At 47.9% G+C, this 26656-nt stretch overlaps 1 protein-coding gene across 4 annotated transcripts in view; it reads right to left on the reverse strand.

The window, feature by feature from the left end:
• Window positions 1-26656, reverse strand: part of GSG1L (GSG1 like) — a 253377-nt gene that overhangs the window by 28732 nt on the left and 197989 nt on the right. For 3 of the 4 annotated variants that reach the window (XM_043914577.1, XM_043914576.1, XM_043914580.1), the window contains 2 exons: window positions 14964-15075; window positions 609-776 (listed from right to left, as the gene is read on the reverse strand). In XM_043914577.1, the coding sequence (XP_043770512.1) occupies window positions 609-776; window positions 14964-15075 (280 nt within the window). The remainder of the gene's footprint in view (window positions 1-608; window positions 777-14963; window positions 15076-26656) is intronic. The other variant, XM_043914579.1, reaches the window with a different exon arrangement.

Consider the following 26656-nt stretch of genomic DNA (forward strand, 5'->3'; position numbering starts at 1 on the left):
ATACATACATCTATATATCCACCCAACCATCTATCCATCCATATATACACACATACATCTGTATATCCTTCCATCATCCATCCACCCAATCATCCATCCAGCCATACATCCACCCACCATTCACTGTCACCTCCTCTGTTGCCGGCTGGTCTGTAAGGACTCAGGTGATCAGATGTGGTCCCTGACTTTGAGGAAGCCTTCTCTGTCTGTCATCACCAATCTCATGCTGAGTCCTTTTTTCACTCGGTGCTATGACAGAGTCCAAGAAGGAAACCTTAGTTCAGCATCTCTGTGACTCTACCTTGGTTCCAAAAATCATGGAGCCAAAGAGCAAACACTCAAACTTGATTCCCTTCTTAATTTCTCAGGCTCTGATCACATCAGACAAAGTCAACCTCATGCCCCATAAAATATTAAATACCCCAGAAATTTCAACATAGTGGAGTCCAAACTCTGCCTCACCCGGCCTGCCCCTTCTACTCCATGACCCCCCAGAACACTTCTGTCCAACCATTCTAGTTTTTCAACTGGAGCCCTGTGGCCACTGAGGTTGGGTCTTGGGCTTCCGATTCCCGGTGTTGGCCAGAGGTGACCCCATGTGCACTGACCTCTCCCGGAAGTACTTGATGGCCTCAGGGTCTATGAAGGTCGGCTCCTCCCGGTAGCCCTGCTCAAAGACTTTGCGCTTGTGCCGGAACTCAATGACCGTCTTGGTGTAGGAGTTGAGTGTGGTGACAGAGGCTGCCATGCAGCAGGTAAAGGAGCCCCACGCCAGGCTGCCAAGAGACGAGGAGAGAGATGCCACAGTCAGGGTGGGCAGGGGACAGAGAACCACACCCACCAGACATCCAGACCTGAATCAGGGCTGCCGCAGAGAGAAGCAAGCCTTGGTCCCCACTCCCGGTCTGGCTTGGGAGGCAGCACTGTCTGGATATTGTGATACAGACACGACGGAGTTCAGTACTGGGAGGCAAGAGTCATTCCATCCACAGGTTGGCATCAGGGAAACTGACCAGAACACAACCATGCTTGCACTGGGTCTTGGAGGATGAGTGAGAGTTTGCCAGGGGACCAGCATTCCAGGAAGACCGAAAAGCGTGTGCTAAGACATAGAGACAAGAGGCAACAGGAAGCATTCCACAAAGTGTAGGGTGCCAGAGTGAGGGGTATCAGGAAGTTAATTGGAGCTGATGACGGGGAAGTGGATGGGAGCCAGTTTCCTGGTACCTGGTTAAATTACCCTTGTTCACAAGTGACCTTTGCCAAGGTGCTTCACCTGTCTACCCCACAGAATACCACGTCACAGGGCTGTTGCAAGGATTCAAGGAGAGGATCCATTTAAAGTGTCTTAGAACAGGGTCTGGAAATAGTAGGCTCTCAAGAAAGGTTTGCCTCATCACTGTCATCACTATTATCAACATCCTGACTACCCATTCTAGCTGTCTTGGTTTCCAAGTTCTTTCTCTGTTAGATTAAGGCTCTCGGCTCACACTTCCTTCTGTGCACAGCTGGGGATTCTTGGCTGCATTCATCGGATGTGGATGTCGAGCCAACCAGAGCCAGAGAACCTGTCCTATCCACATCTGGAAAGAAAGGAAGCGGGCTGTGGAGCTAGGAGAGTCAGCTGGCGAGGGTGCTGGTCTTCTCTGCCCGCCTGCCCATTCTAGACATTCCTGCCCGATTCCTCTGATCAAGACCATGCAGTAACACGCAGAACAAGGAGGGGGGTACCCTCCTCGCTCCAGGTACGCCTGGTGTGGCTCACAGTCCCTAGTTCCCAGTCTCTTCCCTAATAACTGATTTCCCCCACATCAGTTTTATCATTCCCAAGCCTGCACTGTCTAAGGGCCCCCAGCCTCCCCTTTCGCCTGCCACCCACTGGGTGTCTTCACATGACCACCCTGCCTTCCTCAAGGTCAGCGCAGTCCACCTCCCACACCCACTGCTCTTCTCCTTGTCAGCCCTGGAGTGCCCAGAAGGAAAACAAGGGGAACCCTGAGGATTCAGCCTTTTTTCTCAGGGACCACCCCCCCCATCATCATATACCCCTTATCGCCAAATTGTTTAGTTAACAGTGGTCCCCAACCTTTTTGGCACCAGGGACCAGTTTTGTGGAAGGCAATTTCTCCACCAACTAGAGGTGGGGGGATGACTTGCAGATGATTCAAGAATATTATTACATTTTATACACTTATACACATTATGTATACATATTATACAGTTTATTTGTACTATTACATCAGCTCTACCTCAGATCATCAAGCATTAGATCCTGGAGGTTGGGGACCCCTGCTTTAGTAGATTGCCCTATTCTTTTATCAGGAACTAATTTAGATCTTCCAAAAACTCTGAGCATCTATAATAGGCAGCTTTGGAGTATCCATCTGGCCCCTTTAAGAACTGCCCTGTCCATCAAAGGACCCAGCAGGTGACCCCACCCTACTGTTCATAGATGATTGGAGGAGAGCTGAACATCTGGCCAACGCTAGTCCAATCAGATACTCTCTCTTCTGAGCAATGAATCTGAAAGTTCCAGCTTAATCTGGGATGTCTGTTTGAACTAGAGTGATGGACACCCATGCTTGAGGATGGAAAATGAAGAAGCGGGCTATTTCTGGAATTCCATGAGTATATGTCTGTTGGTTTGGCCTGACCAGCACCCATTCTGTAAAGGAACCAAGACTCCCCTCCTCTTTGGTGATGCAATTTGTGTGGGGCTGGCTTCACCCCCACCCTTCAGGGGTGCCTGCATGACCCAGGCCTGGCCAACGAGTGTCATTTCCCTCTAGCCACAGTAATTCAGGGACAAGCCTGGACACTCAAGTCAGCCTATTGAGACTCAACCCCAGGACTTTTGCTTATGCTATTGGAAAACAGGGTTCATCTTTTTTCCTGGGGTACCATGCTGGTGAGATTTGAGTCAGGAGCTGCTGGAGCCCATAAGGCACCACCCCGCAGGCTGAGGATGAAGCTGACTCAGAAGGAAGCAGAGCCACAAAAAGGAGCTAGATCTTCGAAGCCATTATTCCTGGACTCGCAATTATATTGTAGGAGCCCAAATTCCTTTTTTGGATTTTTTTTTCCCCCTCAAGCCAGTTTGAATTGGGTTTCTGTCATTGGCAACAAAAGTTCTTATACAATTACTTTCTATAAATTCCCTTCTTTTGCATAAGTTCCTTTTGAAGTGATTTTCTAGTCTTTATAACCAGGGATCTTAACTGAACAGGTCTAACTCTCAACTGTGAGGAGCTGACCAAGGTGGAGCATTGAATTCTATTAATATCACATGTTGTCATTTAGTCACTAAGTCATGTCCGACTCTTTTGCGACACCATGGACTGTAGCCTGCCCAATTCCTCTGTCTATGGAATTTCACAGGCAAGAATACTGGATTGGGTAGCCATTTCCTTCTCCAGGGAATCTTCCCGATCCAGGGATCAAATCCGAGCCTTCTGCATTGGCAGGCGATTCTTTACCACTGAGCCATCAGTGAAGCCCTGTTCTATCACATAATGCCTATTTAATCTCACCACAGTCCTCAAAACACCCTGTACTTCTCTTGTGTCTTTTATCTATTATTTTTTATTCCTTGTTTTTTAATTAAATGTTTTATTTTGAGATCATTATAAATTCACATGCAATTGTAAGAAATAATTCAGAGAGAGCCCTGTGTACTCTACCCAGTTTCCCCCAATGGCGAAAGTAAAAAGGTGAAAGTGTTGGTTGCTCAGTCATGTCCAACTCTTTGCGACTCCATCGCCTGTAGCCCGCCAGGCTCCTCTGACCATGGGATTCTCCAGGCAAGAGTACTGGAGTGGGTTGTCATTTCCTCCTCCAGGGGAATCTTCCCAACCCAGGGATCAAACCTGCATCTCCTGCATTGCAGGCAGATTCTTTACCATCTGAGTCACCCATGGTAACACCTTAAAAATATAGTATCAGGCAGGATACTGACATCGATACAATCAAGATACAAAAAGCTTTCATCCATTACCACAGTGATCCCTCCTGTTGCCATTTTTACAGTCACACCCACATGCTTCCCAACCTCCAGCAGCCACTCATCAAGAATGTTATATTCATGGAATCATACAATATGTATGTTTGGGATTGCCTTTTTTTTGCTCAGCATAATTCTCTGGAGATTCATCCAAGTTGTGTGTATCAAGCGTTTGTTCCTTTATATTGCTGAACAGAATTCCTAGAGCAATGTATGAGTTGTTCCACACCCTCACCAGCTTTTAGTGTTGTCACTATTTATTAATGTTAGCTATTCTGAGAGACATGTAGAAATATCTCACTGTGGCTTTCATTTGCATTTCCCTAATGGCTAATGGTGTTGAACATCTTTTCATTTGCTTATTTGCCATCTGTGTGTCCTCTTTGGTAAAATGGCTGTTCACTTTTTTTTTTTTTTGCCCACTTTATAATTGGATTGTTTGCTGTTGTTATTTACTGTTGAGTTTTGAGTGTTTTTCTATATCCTAGAGACTGGTTCTTTGTCAAATATGTGGTTTCCAAAAGTTTCTTTCAGTCTGTAGCTTATCCTCTCAACCTCTTAACAAGATTTTTCACAGAGGAAAAGTGTTTAATTTTGATGAACTCCATTTTATCAAGTTTTCCTTTGATGCTTTTGATGTCAAGTCTAAAAACTCTTTGCCAGGTCTAAATCCCAAAGATTTTTCTCATGTTTTTTCTAAAAATTTTATAGTTTTACATTTTATATTGAGGGCCATGATCTATTTTGAGTTACTTTTTATATAAAGTAAGGAGTTTAGATAAAGACTGATTTCTTTTTTCTTTTTTTTTTTTTTTTGCCTGTGACTATAAATTGGTCCAGTACCATTTGTTGAAAAAGTTATTCCCTGTTCCACTGACTGGATTGACACCTTTGTCAAAAATCAGTGGGCCATATTTGTGTGGGTCTGTTTCTGGGTTCCTTATTTTGTTCCATTGATCTGCATGCCTATCCTTCCACCAATACTACACAGTCTGGGTTACTGTAGCTAAATAGTAAGTCTTGAAATTGGGTAGACTGATTCCTCCCACTTTATTCTTCTCTCTCAAAATTGTTTTAGCCCCCCTAGTTCTTTTGCCTTTCCTAACAAGTTTTGAATAATCTTGTCTAAACCTACATGAAATATTGCTGAGATTTTAATGGGAATTGCATTAAACCTCTATACCAACTTGAGAATCAACATCTTTACCACGAACATGGTGTATCTCTCCATTTATTTACATCTTCTTTGATTTCTTTCATTAGCATTTTGTGGGTTTTGACATGCAAATCCTATAGATGTTTTATGTCTCTTTCACTTTTTGAAGTGTACATGATATTGCATTTTTTACTTTTGTTGTCCAACTGATTTTGCTGGCTTATAGAAATATAATTTTTTTCTATTTTTATATTGTATCCTGACACCAAACTGAACTCATTTATTAGGTCTAGGCATTTTGGGGAGGCACAGACTTCTTAGATTTTTCTACATAGACAATCATGTCATCTGCAAATAGGTGTAGTTTATTTCTTCCTTTTCACTCTCTATGCCTTTTATTTACTTTTCATGACTTACTACACTAGCAAGAACTTCTAGCACTATGCTGAGCAACAGTGGTGTTTACAGTCTTAGGGAGAAAGCATTCAATCTTTCAACATTAAGTATAATGTTAGCTGTAGGTGTTTGTAGATGCTCTTTATCAAGTTGAAGTAGTTTCTCTCTATTCCGAGCTTTCTGCAAGTTTTTTAAAATCATGAATGGAAGTTGAATTTTGTCAAAAAATTTTCTGCATTGATTGATATGATCATGTCGTTTTCCCTTTATGCCCCTTAATCTTCTCCCATTAATAATATAATTGCCTTAAATATTTCCTCCTGAGTAATTTAGAACCACATCAGGCCATGTTATAATTTTTGCTTCAATCATCATGCATGACAGAAAACTCAAGAGGAAAAGTAAAAATGTTCTTTTATTCCTAATGTTCCAAGATTTCTTCTTAAATTTTTTTTTTTCTATTTAGAGAACTTTTTTTGACCATTCTTTCAGGATAGGTCTGCCAACAACTTTTCTTAGTTTTCCTCCATCTGAGAATGTTTTGATTCCTCCTTCCCTTTCCTAAAGGATATTTTTGCTAGAAACGGAATTCTAAATTGATGGTTTTTTTCTTTCAGCACTTGAAACATCATATCACTTCCTTCTAGCTCCATTGTTTCTGATGCCAAACCCCCCGTTTAAACTGGTTTTCCCTACAGTTAAGGGCTTCCCAGATGATGCTAGTGGTAAAGAACGTGTCTGCCAATTCGGGGGGGTGTAAAAAGATGTGAGTTCAATTCCTGGGTTGGGAAGATGCCCTGGAGAAGGGCATGGCAAACCACTCCAATACTCTTGCCTGGAGAACCCCCACGGACAGAGGAGCCTGGGGGGCTACAATCCATAGCACGACTTAAGCAGCTGAGCACACACAGCTAAGGAGGGCTTCCCAGGTGGCACTAGTGGCAAAGGATCCACCTGCCAATGCAGGAGACGTAAGAGGCACAGGTTCAATTCCTGGGTTGGGAAGATCCCCTGTAGTAGACAATGGCAATCCACTCCAGTGTTCTTGCCTGGAAAATTCCACGGGCAGAGGAGCCTGGTAGTCCACGGGGTCACAAAGAGTCGTACACGTCGGAGCACAGTTAAGGTAGTGTTTCACTCTTGCTGCTTTCAATATTTTTTTCTTTGACTTTAGTTTTTTTAAAAACAGTTTATCTATGATGTTCATAGACAAACTTATCCTGAGTTTATACTGTTTGGCTATCCACTCAGTTTGACTCTTACATTTATACCTTTTACAAAATTGGAGACTTTTCCAGCCATTATTTCTCTGAGTACTTTTTCAGCACACTCTTGCCTCTTCCCTTTTGGTAGTTCAATGTTAGATCTTCTGCTATAGTCCCAAAGATCCTTGAGGCTCTGCTCATTTTTTAAAAGTCTGTTTTCTCTGTTGTTCACATTGGGTAACTTCTATCTTCAGGTTCACTGATTCTTTCCTCTGATTCTCCAGCCTACTGTTGTGCCCACCCATTAAGTTTTTTATTTCAGTTATTGTGTTTTTGAGTTTTAAAACTTCCACTCATTTCTTTTTTACATCTTCTAGTTCTTTCCTAAGACATTCTATTTTTTTCATTTGTTTCAAGGGTGCCTGCAAAAGCATTTTAATAATGATTATTTTAGAATCTTTCTCAGATAATTGTAACATCTCTGTTAACTCAGTATTGGGATCTATGGAGTATATTTTTACTTTCAGGCTGAGATTTTCCCAAGCTTTCATATGGTCAGTGATTTTTAGTGGCAACCTTGAGATTTGGGGTATTTTTTTTATGAGACTCTGGATCTTGTTTAAACCTTCTGCTTTAGCCGACTTGCTCTGACACCATTCTGACAAAGGAAGGGGGAACACAGCCTTGTAACTGCCAGGTAGGAGTAGAAATCCAGGCTTCCCACTGGGCCACTGCTGACATTCAAGGTGGAAAGGTTCCTGGTTACTGCTGGGCAGGGGTGATTAGTTCTGACCCCCTGAAGCCTCTGTAGCTACCACTCTGGTTGGGAAGGGCAGGAATGGCTCATTATGGCTCCCCAGTTTGCCTCCACTTGATACCACAGGGGAAGGAATGACTTCATCATCCCACCCCCCTCCCCAGCTGTGGTGACAACCCTGACTCTCCACTACTTCTCCTCTGACACCACCTCAGCAGGGATGGGGAGGGGCACCTTCTTACTGCCTCCTGGGAGGGAGTCCGGGCTCCCCATGCGACCTCTATAGACACTTGGAGGTGCATGGGGCTTATTAGAGTCAAGCAAGGTGAAAGCCACAGCTCTCTACTCTGATGCCAGTCCAGCTGGATGTGGGGGTGCAGTTGGGTGCCTTATTACAGTCCGGTAAGGCAAGACCTAAACTTGGCACAAGTAGGGTAGAGCCGCAGGATGGTTTTTTGTTTCTTTTGATTTTATTTATTTTTGGCTGCACTGGGTCTTTGTTGCTGCGCATGGGCTTTCTCCAGTTGCAGTGAGCAGGGTTACTGTTCATTGTGGTGCACGGACTTCTCATTGAAAGTGGTTTCTCTTGTTGCAGAGCACAGGCTCTAGGTACATGGGCTTCAGTGGTTGTAGCACGCGGGTTCAGTAGTTTTGGAGCACAGGCAATAGTTGCTTCACGGCATGTGCGATCTTCCCGGACCAGGGATCGAATCTGTGTCCCCTGCATTGGCAGGCAGATGTTTAACCACTAGACCACCACAGAAGCCCATGTTCTGGTGTTGATATGGGTGAGGGGCTCAGGGCTGCATCTGTGAGTCTTCAATTTCCCCATTGCCCAAACCCCCGGGCTCCCAGGCCCACACGCTAAGCACAGGCTGAAAACCTCGAGGGCGGAATGCCTGCTGGGGTTTGCAGCTTACGTGGCTGGACTGGTACAGTGAGGTACGTGGGTGGTTGACCTGGTTTTTGGCGACAAGGACAGAGTGGACACTGTGATACTGATGGGGGGGCGGGCAGTGGGGGTGGCTGTCAGTGAACTCTCTGTCCTCTGGTCACTGAGGAAGGCAGTCCTTGCCCACCTTCAGGCCAGATGGGCACAGAGTCACCATGTGGGACAGGACAAGGCACAAATGCTTCTAATTTAGGCCACCCTTGGTGCCCGTGAATGAAGAGACCCAGAGGTGATGCCGGCAGGTTCTGGGGGCCCAGCTGGTCCACACCATGGCATCAGGGTACCTTTGGGCACCACACTGCTCTCTCCCCACTCTGGTCTTGCAGAAAACAAGGCCAGTGTCACCTGCTTCAGGGATACAAGTAAGAGTGAGAGCTTTCCGCTGACCAACACAGCCTCTCGGTAACACCAGCAAACACCCACTGCAGTGGCTCTTTGTAGCCAAGGCTCTTCCAGAAACCCCCTCTCCCACTGCAAGGGGTCAACTTGCGGAAATGCAGAGAGGGCAGGGCAGCCTGGGGTCCCCAGAGAGGGAGAGGGCTAGACTGCTGTTTCCACAGGGTCAGGGAGATTGAAGAGGAGGGGAGAGGAAGAGAGGAGGGCGGTAGTGAGGCCACCACATGACACACAGATGGGCCCCAGAAGCAAACAGAGAGGCGCCACCCTCCTGGGACCTGGCCTAACTTGCCACTCCTTTGCTGTGTGACCCAGGACAAACTGCTTAACCTCTCTGGGCATCCAGCGTTTATAATCAACAACTCCATGATGGCAGGTTCCCCAGCCCTCATTCTGTCAAGTGTTCTGTCAATGCTCAGGGCTGGGGGTCTCACTGTATGTGCTGGGGTAGGAGGGGCCCTTTTCCCATCTCTCTCCATTTTGACCAAATGCAAAACAAAAGTAGAAAGTGATCCTAGCTTTCCATTCTCCCATCATCATCAGGAAATGTTGACATTCCAAGCAAGGGTCACACACTCCAATTCCTGCAGGGTCAGGCAGATGACCAAATGAGGAAAGTGTGGATAAGGTAAGGCAATAGGGAGCAGTGGGGACTGGGGTAAAGTGGAAAGCAGGTGATTCATCTAAAGGGGCAGCCTCTACTCAGCTGAAGCTGCCCGCTGCCATGAGGCAATGTGGCTGAGGCATGGACATATCTTCCAATAGTCAAGAGAAGCCAGAAACCTGGATTTTTATGTCAAATTCTTACGAATCTGAATTTTAGAAATAAATGCAATTTTTAATAATACAACACTGTGGCAGGTCAAACAAATATCTACAGGCTGGGTTCAGCCCTGGGCTGCATGTAACGTGGTATCTTCTGAGGCTGTGCTCAGCACACAGAAACTATGTGATCTGGACTCTTGCCCTGTCTGAGCTTGTGTCCTCATCCAACAGGTGGGCATGGCAACCCCTCCAAGTGGGGGTCAATGGCAGGAATGAACAGCTTGGGGTTTGTCCCGCCGTGCCGGGGACAAAGGAGGTGCTGACCGGCCTTGGCCTCAACCACCCCCTCCCCAAGCCAAGCAGCAGCCTGCGTCCCTACGACCCCAGTCCCCAGGGACTTGCCTTGGCACTGTCACAGGAGGACCTGCAGAGAGTTAAGACAAAGAGCTGAAAAAAGTAGCAGGCAGGAGAGCTGGAGGGCCTGGGGCACAGGGCAGGGATGGGATTCTTCCGCTTAATGTGTGTGAGGGGGTAGACTCGGGGAGGGGAGTCGGGGAGTAAGGAGAAGGTGCAGTCAGGGCTGGATCTCGAGGAAACACTAAAGTCCTGGGAGCCAAGTCTGGGGAGACTGGGGAGAACAGAGTGCAAGGGATTGCCTGCATGCCCACCAGATGCCCTCCTCTGGACATCTGGATCACGTGCCTCTCAAAAAGCCAGCATGGCATTATCAAAGGCCCCCGTGTCATTATCACCATTTGTAATCACTGCCACTTACAGAGCACTTCTGGTGTCTAAGCACTCTGAGAGCTGGGTGCCACCTGGTGCTCACAAGGACGCCATCAGACCCGCAGTACTATGATCCCTGCACTAGAGAGGAAGGCGCTGAGACTCAGGGAAGATGGGGCACTTGCCTTTCATAACAAAACACGCACTGAGCACCTTCTCTGTGCTAATGCCCCCTCCCCGGCCCCGAGCCACACTTCCTGGGATTCCTGCTTTGTGCAGCCCTTCATCCTTGCCTCTGGCCCCGATCCCTTGCTCTTGACCATCAGAACACAGCAGAAGTGACACTGAGTGACTTCTGAGGCAGGCTCAGAAAATATACTTGCAGCTTCCATTTGAATCTCTGGGAATGTTTGTTCTTGGGACACTCTCCAGGGACCCCGCCACCATGCCTGAGAAGCCGGTCCCACTGACAGCCTGAGCTAAGCTCCCAGCGCCAGCCAGCAAAGTGAGGACTGAACCCAGGCTAGCGGATGCCCAGCCACAGAAACTTCACCTTCCTGGGCAGACATGGCTCTCAAAAGCTGGTCCCCAAGATCGGTTGAGCTCCTCAGAAGTGCCGGACTACAAGCCCAGGGGTTATTCCACCCCAGCTGGGCCAGGAGACAGAGGCTGGCGCTGTCTCACCATGGAGCTGGCCTCCTCCCTGGTGGGGGGTGGGGGCAGAATTTTGACAAATGGCCTCACACATATTAAACAAGCGAGATGACACTGCACGGCCCTGGCAAGGCCCCAGATGCAAGGGATGAAAAATGGGGCTGATCCATCTTGCAGGCCTCGGTGACAAGGAGAAATGGATCAGCCCTAATAGGGGCCGCAGGCTGGGGCCCGGCCTTAAATAAGTTAAATGGGAATTGGGTGCCCCCCAGGAGGCCAGCCCAGGGGGAGCTGAGGAAGAGGGCAGGAGGTCTGGCTTCCAGAGGAAGAAGGGTTCCTGTGGCCGACACAGCAGGCTGGGCTCCCCGCCAGGTTGGAGGGCCAGCGGATGCTGGAAAGAGAGGCCCGTGGGGGGAGGAGATTCTGAATCCTGGGCAAGTGACCCAACCTTTCTGAGTCTCAGCATCTACATATACAACAGGGGGTTATTGTGAGTGTTAAATTTCATGTCAGTATCGGTAACATTAAGAAAACTAGCGTTTCCAGAGCACTTACCTGTGTCATGTGCTAAACACACATGATCTCTCTATTACCCCATCCCCAGAGCAAGCATCTTTTAATTTCAGGGCTGCAGTCACCATCCACAATGACTTTGGAGCCCAAGAAAATAAAATCTGCCACTGTTTCCATTTTTTTTCCCCATCTATTTGCCATGAAGTGATGGAACGGGATGCCACGATCTTAGTTTTTTGAATGTTGAGTTTTAAGTCAGCTTTTTCACTCTCCTCTTTCACCTTCCTCAAGGGGCTCTTTAGTTCCTCTTCGCCTTCTGCCATTAGGGTGGTATCATCTGTGTATCTGAGGTTGTTGATATTCCACGTGGCGCTAGTGGTAAAGAATCTGCTTGCCAATGCAGGAGATGCAAGAGTTGCAGGTTCAATCCCTGGGTGGGGAAGATTCCCTGGAGAAGGGAATGGCAGCCCACGCCAGTATTCTTGCCTGAGAAATCTTATGGACAGAGAAACCTGGTGGGCTACAGTCCGTGGGGTCACAAAGAGTCAGACATGACTGAGCTCACACACACACACACACACACACACACACACACACACACACTGTCCAGAATATAGAGTTTGAGACTGTAGACTGCAGAGTCAGACTGTCTGGGTTCAAATTCCAGCTCTGCTGCTCACAAGCTGGATTACCTTGGACAGGCTACTTAAGTTCCCTGTGCCTCAGTTTCCCCTCCATGAACCACCTGCCTCACACACTGTTGTGAGGTTCCCTCCTGCTGACTCCCCACAACTGTTCTACTTAAAGGCATCGGGGTCTGTGTTGGCCAGTCAAGGTCCCTTTAAGGCAGCGCTCCCCAACGTTCTTGGCACCAGGGACTGGTTTTGTGGAAGACAATTTTTCCATGGACCGGGAAGTAGGGGGATGGTTTGGGGATGATTCAAGTGTATTACATTTATTGTGCACTTTATTTCAAATATTATTACATCAGCCCCACCTCAGATCATCAGGCATTAGATCCCAGGGCTTGGGGGCTCCTGCTTTAAGGCACAGGCCTTTAGCTTTAAGAGGGCAGGGCCAAGCAGAGAGTAGAAAGGGGCAGAAATACAGCAGGAGTCCCCACTGGTCCTAATCATAGCTCTTTCTGCTCTATTCTGACCATCTCTACCAGAGATGCTCTCTCACTGCCGAGTCTTTGCACCTGCCATCCCCTTGTCCAGCAGCTACCTTATTCCCTCCTCCACCAGCTTGTCTGGCCAGATTCTCCCCTGAGGACCCTCCCCAAGGGAAGCTGGGTCAGGGACCCCTTCTTGTGCTTCCATGGCTGTCTGTGATTCCCCCCAACCACCCAGACATCATAGCATGGTTCAATGGATAGCGTGTCTACCTGTTGTACTCCTGTTAGAACGCTGTCTCAGCCACTGCTGAACCCTCCTCAGTAGCTAGGCGCCCCAGCACCAGATGCCCCTGAATGAGTGCTCACTCAGCTAATGTGTTAAATGCCTGACTGGATGAATGCTCCTTAAGGTCCAAAACCAGACCACGGATACCCTGTGGAACAGACTATGGTCACTTGTCTTTCCAGGGCACAGTCCTCCTTTTGATAACAGCTCACTCTACTCATGCCCCACCCCCAGTTTCCCATTAGAGGATCTCTCCTCCATCTCTCTGTCCAGCAGTGTGGTTGGGGCAACCCCACCACTGCACCACGTGACTCAGGCCGGACCAATTAGAACAGTCCCCTCGGGGTGTAAATCATTGGTTGCAGTATGGTCAGGTGACTTAAGTTAATCCAATGAAAGTTATATCCAGGATTTTGGCTGGCAATACTGGAAAGAGGCCATCTCTCTTCTGGTATTGCTACATTTGTAACATGTAAGCCTAGAACTAGTTTTCCCCAAGGTGGGGCTAGAGGTAAAGAACCTGCCTACCCCTGCAGGAGAGGTAAGAGATCCCTGGGTTGGGAAGATCCCCTGGAGGACGGCATGGCAACCCATTCCAGTATTTTTGCCTGGAGAATCCCATGGACAGAGAAGCCTGGCGAGCTATAGCCCATAGGGTCTCAAAGAGTCAAAAATGACTGAAGTCACAGCACAGCATGCAAGCCCAGAACAGGGCTTGGTGACCAAGTTTGCTACCACCTGGGGAGAAGTTGCGTATGAGTAGAGCTGACACAGAGAATGGGGTCGGAAGTGGGGAGAGAATGACTGGGTTCCTGATCAATCACTTGACCACCTGGATCCAGCTGTGCCTGAAGCAGACATCGTGGTAGCTCACTTAGCATCTGTTCCACTCACTCACCACTTAGGAGTGTTGGACTCATTCCTTGTTCCAGAAGAATGGCCCAGCTGAGACAATCAGCTCATGCTATTCCCCCAGCCATGGTGATGATTCAGAAGAGAGAAAATGACCTAAGTTGAGCTCATCAGAGGGAGGGTTGGGGGGACATCAGTGAAGCTTAGGGAAAGAGCCCTTTTTCCTCCTGTATGTGAAGGAAGGAGCACCAGCCTCAAATGAGCTTTCTCAGCACCAGGAGTGAAGCCCACCCAGGGACAGAGTCAACATGGGGAGTGAGCAATGCTCAGGTGACCACAGAGGAAGAAAACTCAGCTCCGATGACATCAGCAACTCTGGATCAAACGTTCCCTGAAGTCCATGCCAAGCTGCGCTTTCCATTTACAGGAACCAATGTGTTCCCTTATTGACTGGACTGAGGTGGGTGGGTTTTCCTGTTACAATCCATTCCCCCCATACCCCACAACTACCAACCTGGACTTTTCAGTTCCATGAACTAAAACACTCCTCTTGTTTACTTAGGCCTGGGATTCCATCACTCCCAAGCCAAACAATCCTGAGTCTGCCTTTATTTCTTACACCACGCTCTGAGGTGCTGGTCCCTGCTCCCTGCATCCAGCGCCCTTCACTAGGCTCTTGACAGCTTCTGTCTCTATTTCCAGAGCAGCCTCTAAAGCAGAGGCTGGCCAACTGCCTCCGTAAAGGGCCAGATAGTAAATATTTTAGGCTCAGTGGGCCATTCAGCCTCTGTCATAACTGCTCAGTTCTGCTACTCTAGACTGCAAGCAGCTATAGACAATATGTAAACGATGAGCCTGGCTATGTCCCAATAAAACTTTATTTATGGACACTGAAATCTGAATGTTCCAGAGTTTTCGCATGTCACAAAATATTCTTCTTCTCTTGATTCATGTTCAAGCATTTAAAAATGTAAAAATCATCGTTAGTTGCAGAAAAACAGGGCTGGATTTGGCCCAGAGACTAGAGTTTGCCAACCTCAGTTCTAGGATCACAAAGCATCTTTGGACTCTGAGTTTCCCCCTCTTCCCCTCCCTGAGACCCATCTTCCTCTGTTTCCCAACTGAATTAGCTACTAAAGTCCCAGCATGCCTCAGGGCTCTGGTGTCTGAGAGTCAAAAGCCACTTACCAGAAGGACCACCCGTAGTCCCAGGAATGGGGTCTCCAGTCTTCAGGGCCGAGGCTCACGGTGACCTGGAACACCTGCGTGTACATCATGTGGGCTACCATTCCCAGGAGGCCTGTGAGGGGGGGAGCAGGACAGGTGTCAGGAAGCAAGGCGGGGCTTTGTCTACCGACCATAGGCCTGTTAGTGCTGGGGAGAGCATGAACCCCCCAAGCAAGGGCAGCCGGCGGGACCAGAGCACAGAAGATCAGAGGGCAGTGGTTTTCTAAGCCCACCAAGAAATTTGAGTTCAACCAGAGGGCAAAGGGCAGCACTGGAGAAATTTAAGCAAGAGAGACACGGAATCAGGTCTGTTTCTGGATGGGCAGTTTTTCTGTTAGGGACCAGATAAGTCAATATTTTAGGCTTTGTGGGTTAGGCCATGTGATCTCTATTGCAACTATTCAACTCTACTGTATTAGCACAAAGGAGCCATAGACAGTACACAAAGGGATGAACATGACTTTGTGCCAATAAAACTTTATTTACAAAAGCAAGTGTTGGGCCAGGTTTAGCCCATGGGCCAGAGTTTGCTGATACCTGTGTTAGAAGGTCATTTGGGAGAAACTGCTTAGAGAATGTTTATCAAACTGCAGGTCTTGATGCACTAGACAAGTGGATTGTAAAATTAACTTCATGGATTGCAACCAGTATTTTAAAAAACTATTGGAATGGAATAGGAATATCTGATAACATCAAATATAGCAGGAGTAAATATTGCTTTGTGAAACTTTCAGTTCTATACACGTGTGTCTGTGTGTGTAGTGATTGTAATTATGAAATGTTTTTCTGCGGTTCATATCAAAAATTTCAGAACCCACTGGCTGGGAGAACTTTGATTCCAAAGGATCTGAGTGGGAATCTTTTGCTAACATGTGGCCCTGGGTGAGGTACCTCACTCCTCTGAGCCTCAAGTCTTTCAACCCTAAGATGAAGATTATGACAGATTTGGTGAAAAATGACTGAAATGAAGGAAGGCAGCCTCCATGTCTGCTGCCTAGCAGACATGCAACTGATACAGTTACTAGGATTATTATAACCCAGGGGACATTGTACTGTGTGGACCATGGCATCTGGAGCCCTGCGGGTGCCACAGTGTGTGGCTAACTGGCCCAGACCTAATTTTAAGATGGAGTGATACAGTATATTGATGAGAAGGGAAGGGGTAGATGACAAGAGGAAGGAAGGACACCAATAATGCATGTGTACCTACTGTGTGCCAGGCACTTGTCAGAATCTTTCACCTCCATTATAATCTTTCACAACAACCCTCTGAAGTAAGTATGATGATGTGGGCCATGTACTGTTGTTCAGGTTGTCCACTGCACAATTCCATAGGGCTCCATTCACATCAAAGTCTAGGTGCATGCCACTCCCTGAAGTCAAAGCAAAACCACACCTCTAATACAGTAGTCCTGAATGTGATTATTCCCATTTCACAGGTGAGAAAACAGAAGCTCAGAGTGGTCAAGTCTGTCCCAGGTCACAAAGAGAGTAAATGGCTTAGTTGTGACTGGGGCCCAGATCCAAATGCCCTTAAAGCCAGGGCTCTTCCCAAGCTGCCAAGACGGCATCTCTCCTCCTCTTGTTGCCCCAGTCACCCTTTTCCCTCTGATACAACAGAAGAGACGGAAATAAGGAGAGGAGTAGAGATAAGAAAAGACAGAAGTAAAGAGGAAGTAAGGCTCTGAGACCTGAAACCAGACTTAGGGGCAGGAGTGAGGGTGAAGGTGGACATCCTGTGTTCCTACAGTGTGAAGGTAAAAAATTTTTTTTGCTGCCTGGCATGCAGGGTCTTAGTTCCCCAATCATGGATCAAACCTGTGCCCCCTGCAGTGGAAGCATGGAGTCTTAACCACTGGATTGCCAGGGAAGTCCCCTGAAGGTAAAGGTTTAACAACAGGTTCTCTGAAGACAGAGAGAAAAATGAAGAAGCTATGATTTGTAGTGTTTGCCAGTTTCCATGGTGTGAATAATCCCACTGTGGTCAGTTTCAAGCTACCAAGGTGATGTCACTGAAAGCGGAGCAGAGAAAAGATGTGCATGGTTGGGGCTTGGGGGCTGAGCCAGCAGGATCCAACACATCTGTCTCCTTGCAGTCACCTTACCCCAGGTCCCCTGGAGACAGAGGACTCACAGCTGGCTGCCCGTATCTCTGGGCTGAGGCCAGCCTCTCATGGACCTCTGACCTCAGATAAGGGGTGCTCTCCAGGGCTGGTGAGGTGCATTTGAGCCAGGAAATCTAGGGAGGGGGTGGTCGTGACAGGTGTTGAGGCCCCCAAAGACTCCTAAGGGCTCAGCCTGACCCCAGGATATCTCTGCCAGGCTTAGACCTCATACTTAGTCATGCCCCAGCAAAGGTAGGCTAGAAACCTCTCTGGTCCCCTCTGCCTTGGCTCTCTCTGTTGGAAGGAAACAAGGATTGAGTCATAAGGGTATTTTCTTTTTGTTTTTTGTTTGTTTATTTATGTTTTGGGGTGCTGGGTCTTTGTTGCTGCATGCAGGCTCTCTCCAGTTGCAGCAAGCGGAGGCTACTCTTTAGTGGGGGTATGTGGGCTTCTCTTTGCCGTGGTTCCTCTTGTTGAGAAGCACAGGCGCTAGAGTATGCGGGCTTCAGTAGTTGCAGTATATGGCCTCAGTTGTGGTAGGCCTGCAGGCTCTAGAGCATGGGCTCAGTAGTTGGGGTGCAGGGGCTCAGCTGCCCTGAGGCACGTGAGATCTCAGTTCAGGATGGAAACCTGAGCTCCCTACACTGGCAGACAGTATGCCTAACCACCTCACCACCAGGGAAGTCCCTCTTATTTTTCCTTACTTGACACAATTCTTGGTGAACTTCCAAAAAGTACATAAGACATACCTTATTCTTTGGAACTGATGCATAAGACTCCTTGATAATGACATATCATGTTTTATTTATCCAATCAGTTGACACTATTTATTTCCAGCTTTTTTTGCTCCCTAAGCAATGCTGCAATGAACACGCTTCTACAAGTCTCTTTGTGCAGACAACCAAGTATTTCTCCAGCGTGAACAACAAGAGGAAGTGCCGGGTCATAAATGCCTTGTACGTCTTAAATTTTGATCAATGTCAGTGAACTGCTCACTTGAGAAGCAGAACCTTGTGGAACTTCTGCCGCTGTGAGAGCCCTCACCCAAATCCTCACCAATACTTCATATTGTAAAACATTACAAATCGTATCCATGGCATGGTGAAAAATAACACCTCAACATTGTTTCAGATTTTACATTTCCCTCATGACTAGTAAGCTTGGGCATTTTTCATGTGTTTATTAACCATTTGTATTTCTTATTCTATGATTGTATCCTTTGTCAATTTCCTTTTTAAAAAAAAAAAATCTTTCTCTTTATCAATTGATGGAAGTTCTTTATGTCTTCTGTATACTAATCCTATTTGTTATATCGACTCCAGTTCACCATTTGTCTTTTCTCATGTATAGCACATCTTTTTTTAATTAATAGGTTTTATTTTTTAGAGCAGTTTTAAGTTTACAGAGAAAGGATCAGAAAATAGAGCGTTCCAGAGTTCCCAAATCCCGCCTCTCTCTTCCCCCACAGTTTCTCCTATGATTAACATCTTTCAATAGTGTGTACGTTTGTTACAACTGATGAGACAGTAGTGATACATTGCTGTGCTTAGTTGCTAGGTCATGTCCAGCTCTTTGTGACCCCATGGACTGCAGCCTGCCAGGCTCCTCTGTCCATGGGGATTCTCCAGGCAAACATACTGGAGTGGGTTGCCATGCCCTCCTCCAGGGGAACTTCCCAACCCAGGGATTGAACCAAGATCTCCTGAGTTGCCGGTGGATTCTTTCCTGACTGAGCCACCAGGGAAGCCCAAGGATGCTGAAGTGGAGAGCCATTCCCTTCTCCAGGGGATCTTCCTGACCCAGGAACCGAACCAGGGTCTCCTGCATGGCAGGCAGATTCTTTACCAGCTGAGCTACCAGGGGAGCCCCGGTGATACATTATTACTAACGAAATCCATCGTTTACATTAGGGTTCATTCTCTAGAGTGTTGTACAGTCTATGGATTTTGACAAAGGCAAAGTGACATGTATTCACCATTGTGTCCAATAGTTATGACCCTAAAAATCCCCTATGCTCCACCTGGCCATCCCTCCCTCCTTAAACCCTGGCAACCAGTGATCTTTTTACTGTCTCCATAGCTTGGGTGCTTTCAGAATGTCATAGAGTTGGAATCACACAGTATGTAGCCTCTTCTGATTGGCTTCTCTCACTTAACAATATGGATTTAAGGTTCCTCCATGTCTTTCCTGGCTTGATTACACTTTTCCTTTTATTCCTGAATAATATTGCACTGTATGGATGTATCACAGGTTATTTACTCATTCATTTATTGAAGGACTTCTTAGTCACTTCCAAGTTTTGACAATTATGAATAAAGCTGTTTCTGTCATCTATTTTGATTATTTATTATAGTCAAAGTTAGCAGTCTTTTAATGTTTAGTTTTTGCTTCCTGTGTCTACTTTAAGAAAATCAACACTCTCCTATATTTTTCTGACATACTTACAGATATTTATGTTGATTCATCTGGACTTTATCTTGGTAAGCAGTGTGAGATAAGGATATAACTTTATTTTTTTTAATGAGTAGTTAATTGCTTCGAACCCTTATAGAACAAACTGTTCTTTCCCCACTGATTTTATTTTATAATTTTATTTCTGAGTAGTTAAAAAAATTAATTAACTCTCATTGGAGTATAGTTGCTTTACAATGTCGTGTTAGTTTCTCCTGTATGGCAAAGTGAGTCAACTCTGCACAGACATATATCCCCACTGACTTTAAATAATGATTTTGTACCACATTCCAAGTCTCACATGACATGTCTACTCCTAACTCATCATTCTGTTCCGTGAATTTCTTTGTTCCTCTGTCAGTGCCACACTGTTTTAGTCACTATAACTTCCGGTGGAGTCTCTTGGCTAGGAGGACAGGTCTCTGTTCCTTTTGGCTCATTGCTCACTCCCTCCAGAAGTGCTAACCTACCCAGAACCTTGCTTCCCAGATGGTGCTAATGGTAAAGAATCCCCCTGCCAAGGCAGGAGACATGGGTTCGATCCCTGGGTTGGGAAGATTCCCTGGAGTAGGAAACGGCAACCCACTCCAGTATTCTTGCCTGGAGAATCCCATGGACAGGGGAACCGGGCAGGCTGCAGTCCATAGGGTCACAAAGAGTCACGCAGGACTGAAGCAACATAGTGCACACACGTGTGTGTGCACACACACACACACACATTCTTGCTCCCTCTGTGGGGCTCTGACCCATTCCTTAGCTCCATCCCAACCCCGCCGCCTGCCCCAGTCTCTTGCTGAGGGCTGGACCTTGCTCTCCAAACCCTCAGCTGTTGTAACTGCCTCAGTTTCTTCCTCACCATGCCAGTCCAGATGCTCTCTGAGTTATCTGACCTGTCAATGCCTTGCTTTTCTCATCTATAAAGTGGGGATAGTAGCAGACATAGGCAATGTCAGAAAGCATCCGCTAAAGAAGGAAAATATTCATGAGAACAACTACTCCATACACTAGAACAGTGGGGACATAAGAGTATTTTAATACAAAAACTACCAACTAGACCCAGAAGCTGAACCCAGCCTGTTGACAGAATAATCAATTTTCCAAATCGTTACTTTAGAAATGCATTGATTTCTCAATTGAATCCCATTTATTCCCAAATATGAAAGGCCATGCTTTAAGAAAATTCAATAAATGAAGCGTACAAATCATTCAAAGATAGGTTGGTGAGATTTTCTGATTGCATTCTAAAGACCCTGCTTAAAAAATTGGGCCCTCGATCAAGTTTCAGGAAGCATGTTTGTTCTGTGAAGTGCGATCCACCAACATCTGCTGTAAGAATCTTCAGCAAGAGGAATTGTTTCTAATTCATTCTGAGTTAAAAAGTGACTTTCTGTCGAGTTACGGCACCTCCTATAAATTAGCGGCAACTAAATGAACGTGGCTTTCTCTGCTGCGACTGCTGCTTCCTGGCGTGGACCCACACCAGGAAACTCGCAGCTATAAATCTCTCATTCTGTGGTTTCTCCCAACTCCTGACACCATAAATGGGATTTCCAACCAGGGTGGTGAAGCAGGCCTGGCTCCTCCCTGCCCCCCGGGAGACCTGGGAGAACAACGGGGTGGGGGATACTGGCCAAGGGCTCAGAGCTGGGCTGAGTGTGGTGCCCTCCGGAATCCAAGACAAAAAGAGCTGCCATGACCCCCAGCCCACCCTCCACTGGTCAGACCGAGGAAGCTGAAATCTGTTGTCAAGGCCAAGAGGGGCTGGTATGGGGCTGGAATAAAGAGACAGGTCGGGAGAGTCAGATCCCTGGGTTGGGAAGATCCCCTGGAGGAGGGCACGGCAACCCACTCCAGTATTCTTGCGTGGAGAATCCCCATGGACAGAGGAGCCTGGCGGGCTACAGTCCATGGGGTAGCAAAGAGTTAAGACATGACTGAAGTGACTTAGCACGCAGGGAGGGTCAGGAGGTGAACCCAGAGTAAAGCAGGAGTGGAACAAGGGAGACGGAGGACCTGGTTTCAGCTCTGTCTCTTTCCAGCTGTGTAACCTTGATGACCTCATCTGTCTGTGCCTCAGTTTCCTCAGCTGTAATAAGGGGGTAATAACAACTACCTCAGTGGCTCAGAGGTAAAGAATCTGCCTGCCAATGCAGGAGACTCGGAAGACTCAGGTTTGATCCCTGAGTTGGGAAGTCCTCTGGAACAGGAAATGGCAACCCACTCCAGTATTCTTGCCTGGAGAATCCCAGGGACAGAGGAGCCTGTTGGGCTACCGTCCATGGGGTTGCAAAGAGTCAGACACGAGTGAGCAACTGAGCATGCATGCACAGATTGGTACGAGGATTAAGTGGTTTACACAGTAAAGCAAGCACTTAGAATAGTGTTTGGCTCATAATAAGCCCTATATACGTGTTTCATGAATGAACGAATAAGTGCTTGGAACTCGCTATGTAGGCTCCTTGACTGTACCCTAGTCCAGGGTCCAGGTCTGTTTTGCTCTCCAGTGACTCCCCAGCACCAAGCCCAGGGCCCAGCACATAGGAAGTGTGCCACACATGTTTGTTAAATGAATGGATAGCTGTTAAATAAAGGGCTGGCTGGTATAAAGGTTTAGGGTCTGGGATACACTAGGACAGGGCCAGATGTGAAAACTCTGGAGAGCAAGTTGTCTACAGACATGAACAAATGTCAGACTCATCATCTGCTTATTTATTATTCATTCATTCACTCAGTCATCGAATATTTATCAGTGCTTTTCATATGCCAAGCATTGTTCCTGGGGATGTGGTGGGGGGAACCCTGCTCTCAGGGTCTCAGCTTCTAGTGGAGAGATCCACACAACAAGCACATTGATTAACAAGAAAACATCAGACAGTGAAGAGTGAGAAAGAAAATAGGGCAAATGCCAGGGGCTATCCAGAGTGGGTGGTCAGGGAGAGCCTCTCCCAGGAGGTGACTCAAATCAGCAGAGATTTGAACAGGGAACTGGAGGCAGCCACACGGAGGTCTGGGGAAGAGCATTCCAGACACAAGGAGTGACTGGCTGGGGCAAAGGCTTGAAGGCAGCAGAGCCTGACCTTCGGCAGCAGAGTGGGAAAGGGACAGGGGATTGGGGGAATGAAACAGGGGTTAGGAAGGCAGGCAAGAACTAGAACATTGTAGATCACGGTGGGGAGTCTGGCTTTCTTCTAAGTACACCGGGATGTCATTGTAGAGGGTTGAAGCAGGGGTCTAATTTACATTTTAGATCATTTTGGTTGCAGTGTGAAGACAGATGAAGGAAGTGGGGGTAGAGAAGGGAGGCCAAGGCCCAGCTGTTGCTGCTTGAACTAAAAGTTGTTGCCAGCTCCCGGGCAGGTTTTGAGGGTGGATTACTCAGGACCCGCTGATAAGCTGGTGTGGAGGGCCAGAGCTACCCAGAGATTGGGAGGACCGTGGGGGTTGGATTTGGGCAACTGGATGGATGATGGTGCCAATCACGAAAATGAAGAAGATGGCAGGAGGAAGATGCCTGGGTGAGTCAAACCCCACTTGGGCCACGTTAATTTGAAATGCCTATATTAAACCCAAGCTGAGACATCATACCAGCAGTTGGGTGTACAAGTTTGAGGCCTGGGAAACAGAGCTGAAGATTTAAATGCATGTGTCACTGGTATATGGACGTGGGCCTACAAGAGACCACCTGGGCGCAGATGGTAGGGAGAGCAGAGAAACGTCAAGAATGGGGCCAATGTCCAGCGCTTAGCAGGATAGGCAGGGCCAGCAGAGGAGAGTGAGGACCAGAGACTGGAAAAGAAAGAAAAGAAACTGAAGTTGCTCAGTCGTGTCTGACTCTCTGCAGCTCCACGGACTGTAGCCTACCAGGCTCCTCCGTCCGTCCATGGGATTTTCCAGGCAAGAGTACTGGCGTGGGTTGCCATTGAAAACCAGAGGCAGCACTGCCAAGGTCAGGAGAAGGACGCACACTGAGGAGGAGGAAGCAGTTTGTTAGGTCAGAGATGAAGACCCAGAAGTGATCGCTGGATACGCCAACATGGAGGCCACGGGGGCAGATGCTCCATGGAACAGGCTGAGAAGAAGAAAGAAAACAGCCAGGCAGAGAAAAGACATCCAAACTCGCTGCATGGAGAAGCAAAAAGACGGGGTGAAGGCAGAGGGGGCCTGGAGTTCAGGGAGGGTTCCTGAAGAGGGGAGATACAGGATGTTCCCACCTTTACCCAGAGCGTTCCGAGTAGACAGGGGGAGCCTGAGAGCACAGATGAGCCAGACAGCAATAGAAACCAGGGAAAGAGAAGGCTCTAGAAGACAAAGGAGCTGGCTTTTCAAAAATCAGGTTTATTTATTTTTTACTGCACTGAGTCTTCCTTGCCGCGGGCAGGCTTTCTCTAGTTGCGGCAAGCAGGGGCCACTCCCTAGTTGAGTGCAGTGTGTGGGCTTCTCATTGTGGCGGTTTCCCTTGTTGTAGAGCATGGGCCCTAGAGCTCGTGGGCTCCGGTGGTTGGCTCCGTGGCATGTGGGAACTTCCCAGACCAGGGATCGAACCCATGTCCCCTGCATTGCAAGGCGGATTCTTATCCATTGCCCCACCAAGAAGTCCTGGAGCTGGCTTTTGAAGGAAGCTGGGCCTCCTGGCACAAGGGAAGGAGAAACCCGGCAGGTGGGTGCAGGTCCCAGTACAGGGGCGGCTCTGCTTCTCCCTCTCTCCCAGGAACCCAGGCCACCAGCTGAAAGCGAGACAGCAGATGAGGGGGAGGTTTGAAGAACCAGGAGACGGTGTGTAACGGTCCTTTCAGAGCATGGGAAACGCAGACAAACCATGGCAGTGTGTGTGGCCAGCGGGGCAGTGCTGCTTGCCTGTGACACTTGTGCTCAGGAATTTAAAGTGTGGCCGCGGGTAGCGAGTGGGGATAGGAGTCAGCCTGACCATGTGGAGTTGTCCCTCCTGGGTCTGGAGGACACACAGGAGGGCCAAGCCATGATGCCTCCTCTGGGTAAGGATACAGAGCAACAATGTCCAGCTGACTTCCAGACCTCCTCTTGCCTCCAGCCTCCCTCTCTTTCATAGTGTTTGGATGTATGATGCTAGTGGCATGCTCCATTTAATTGAGATATCAGAGGGATCCACTGATGAATTAATTTTTAATAGAGCTTACCATTAAAGGCGCTGTCCAAGTTATTACTCAGAACACTCGGGGAATGTTCATGTCTAAACAAATATTCTGTGTACGTGGGCCCTGATCTGGCCTTGCCAATATCTCGGGCATACCATGTCAGAGATGTAAGACAGAGGGGCCACTGGGGACCTGGAAGAAGCTGAAATCAGATGAGGTGGGGCAGGAAGGTAGTAAAGAGAAACCCCTGCAAGGGCAGCCCAATTTTTAGTCATTAGCCACTGAGCATGTATTGAGCACCTGCCGTGTTCCAGGCCACCTTCTAGCTGGGGAAATATGATGGGGGATCAGTGACCTGGCTTTCAACGCTCGCAGGGAGGAGAGAGAAAACTGGGGATGACTGTGCGGCAGGGCAGTCAATGGGGGAAGGCTGGGGGCCTACAAGAACCCGAGCTGAGGCTCTGAGACCAAGTTTGGGGGTCAGGAAAGGCTTCCAGAGGGGGTGACATCCAAGCAGAGAAGAAGCGGGAGGGTGGACCAGGCAGTTGGAGCCGCTCTGGCCAAGCCCACAGGCATCGTAGCTTGGTGGGGCCGTAATGAGCCGTTAGGTAGGGTGTGTGGTGGAGAGAGCGCTGCTGGAGGCGTAAACAAGATACCGCGTGGAAAGTTTTGAAGCCATGCTGGGAGTTCAGGCTTTCTCCTGAGAGCAATGGGCAGGAATTGCATAATTGTAAGTTTGGGGCTGAGAACTAGGCAGCCCTTTTTTTACCCCCCTCTCTGTTTCTTTTTTTTAGATTAATTTATTTATTTGGGGGATAATTATACAACATTGTGATGGTTTTTGCCATACATCAACATGAATCGGCCATAGATATACATGTATTCTTCCCCCCCCGCCCGCATCCTGAAGCCCCCTCCCACCTCCCTGCCCACCCGATCCCTCTAGCCTGCTCTTGCCACTGATGGAAGGCAGACTGGCAAGAAGGTGGGAGGCAGGGAGGTCCTGGAGGGGCAGCTGCAGTGAGGGGATGAGGCCAGGAGGAGGGTACTGAGCAGGGGGCGGGGTGGGCAGGTGTCTGGAGGTGCCACATCTGGCACTGCGGAGATGGATGGAGTCCCAGCAAAGCCTCAGGCCCTGGAGAGCCCTGACTCAGGAAAGAGAACGGAGTGGGAGAAGCTGGTGGGACTGACCCGATTAACATCAGCCGTATAACATCCTCCCATGGAAAGAAAACTTGGAGAGGCCAAAGGTTTGTATTTCTGACACCAATCAACCGGAGGCAAACAGAAAAAGAACCCCCTTATCTGTGCACATCTAAAACATCCAGATGTTTGTCCTGATGGGGGCTAAAGGCTGACTCTCCCTCCTGCCCTTTGGCTCGGGGAGGACCTCATACGGGCATGCCTGCACTTAAAACCATCCCCGAGAAGCTGAGCTGATGCTATGTTTAAAGCTTGCCCAGATCTATTTTTAAAGAACAGGCTATTTTTAGATACTCTCCCGAGAACCCGCAGCCTCTCTTGATAGCATATTTCAGGGTTTAAAAAGTTCCTCCTTACACATAACCTAAATCTTTCCAGCGCCAATTTAAGCTAATTTCTTGCTCTGCCCTCCGAGGACAAGGGGGATGGGGGTGAGCCGGTTGGCATCTTACTGAGAAGAACCTTCCCAGAGCTTGGCAATTACCGAGCCACCCCTCAACTCTGTCATCTGGCACTAGATCATTCCAATTATTCTGCCCTTGCTCCAGTGGTCTCCTTCTAGGCCCCCCGAGTCATTAGCATCACTCCTGTTTGGATTCTGCCCATTTCTCTATTTGCCCTTTAAAGTGAAGTGGCCCAAATCAGAGCTGGCGTTTAAGGAGGGATCAAGGTGGCGCTAAGGATCAAGGTAAAGAACCCTCCTGCTAATGCAGGAGACATAAGAGATGTGGGTTCAATCCCTTGGTCAGGAAGATGCCCTGGAGGAGGGCATGGCAACCCACTC

This window comes from Cervus elaphus, chromosome 10 (assembly GCF_910594005.1).
Source record: "Cervus elaphus chromosome 10, mCerEla1.1, whole genome shotgun sequence".
NCBI classification, from domain to species: domain Eukaryota; kingdom Metazoa; phylum Chordata; class Mammalia; order Artiodactyla; family Cervidae; genus Cervus; species Cervus elaphus.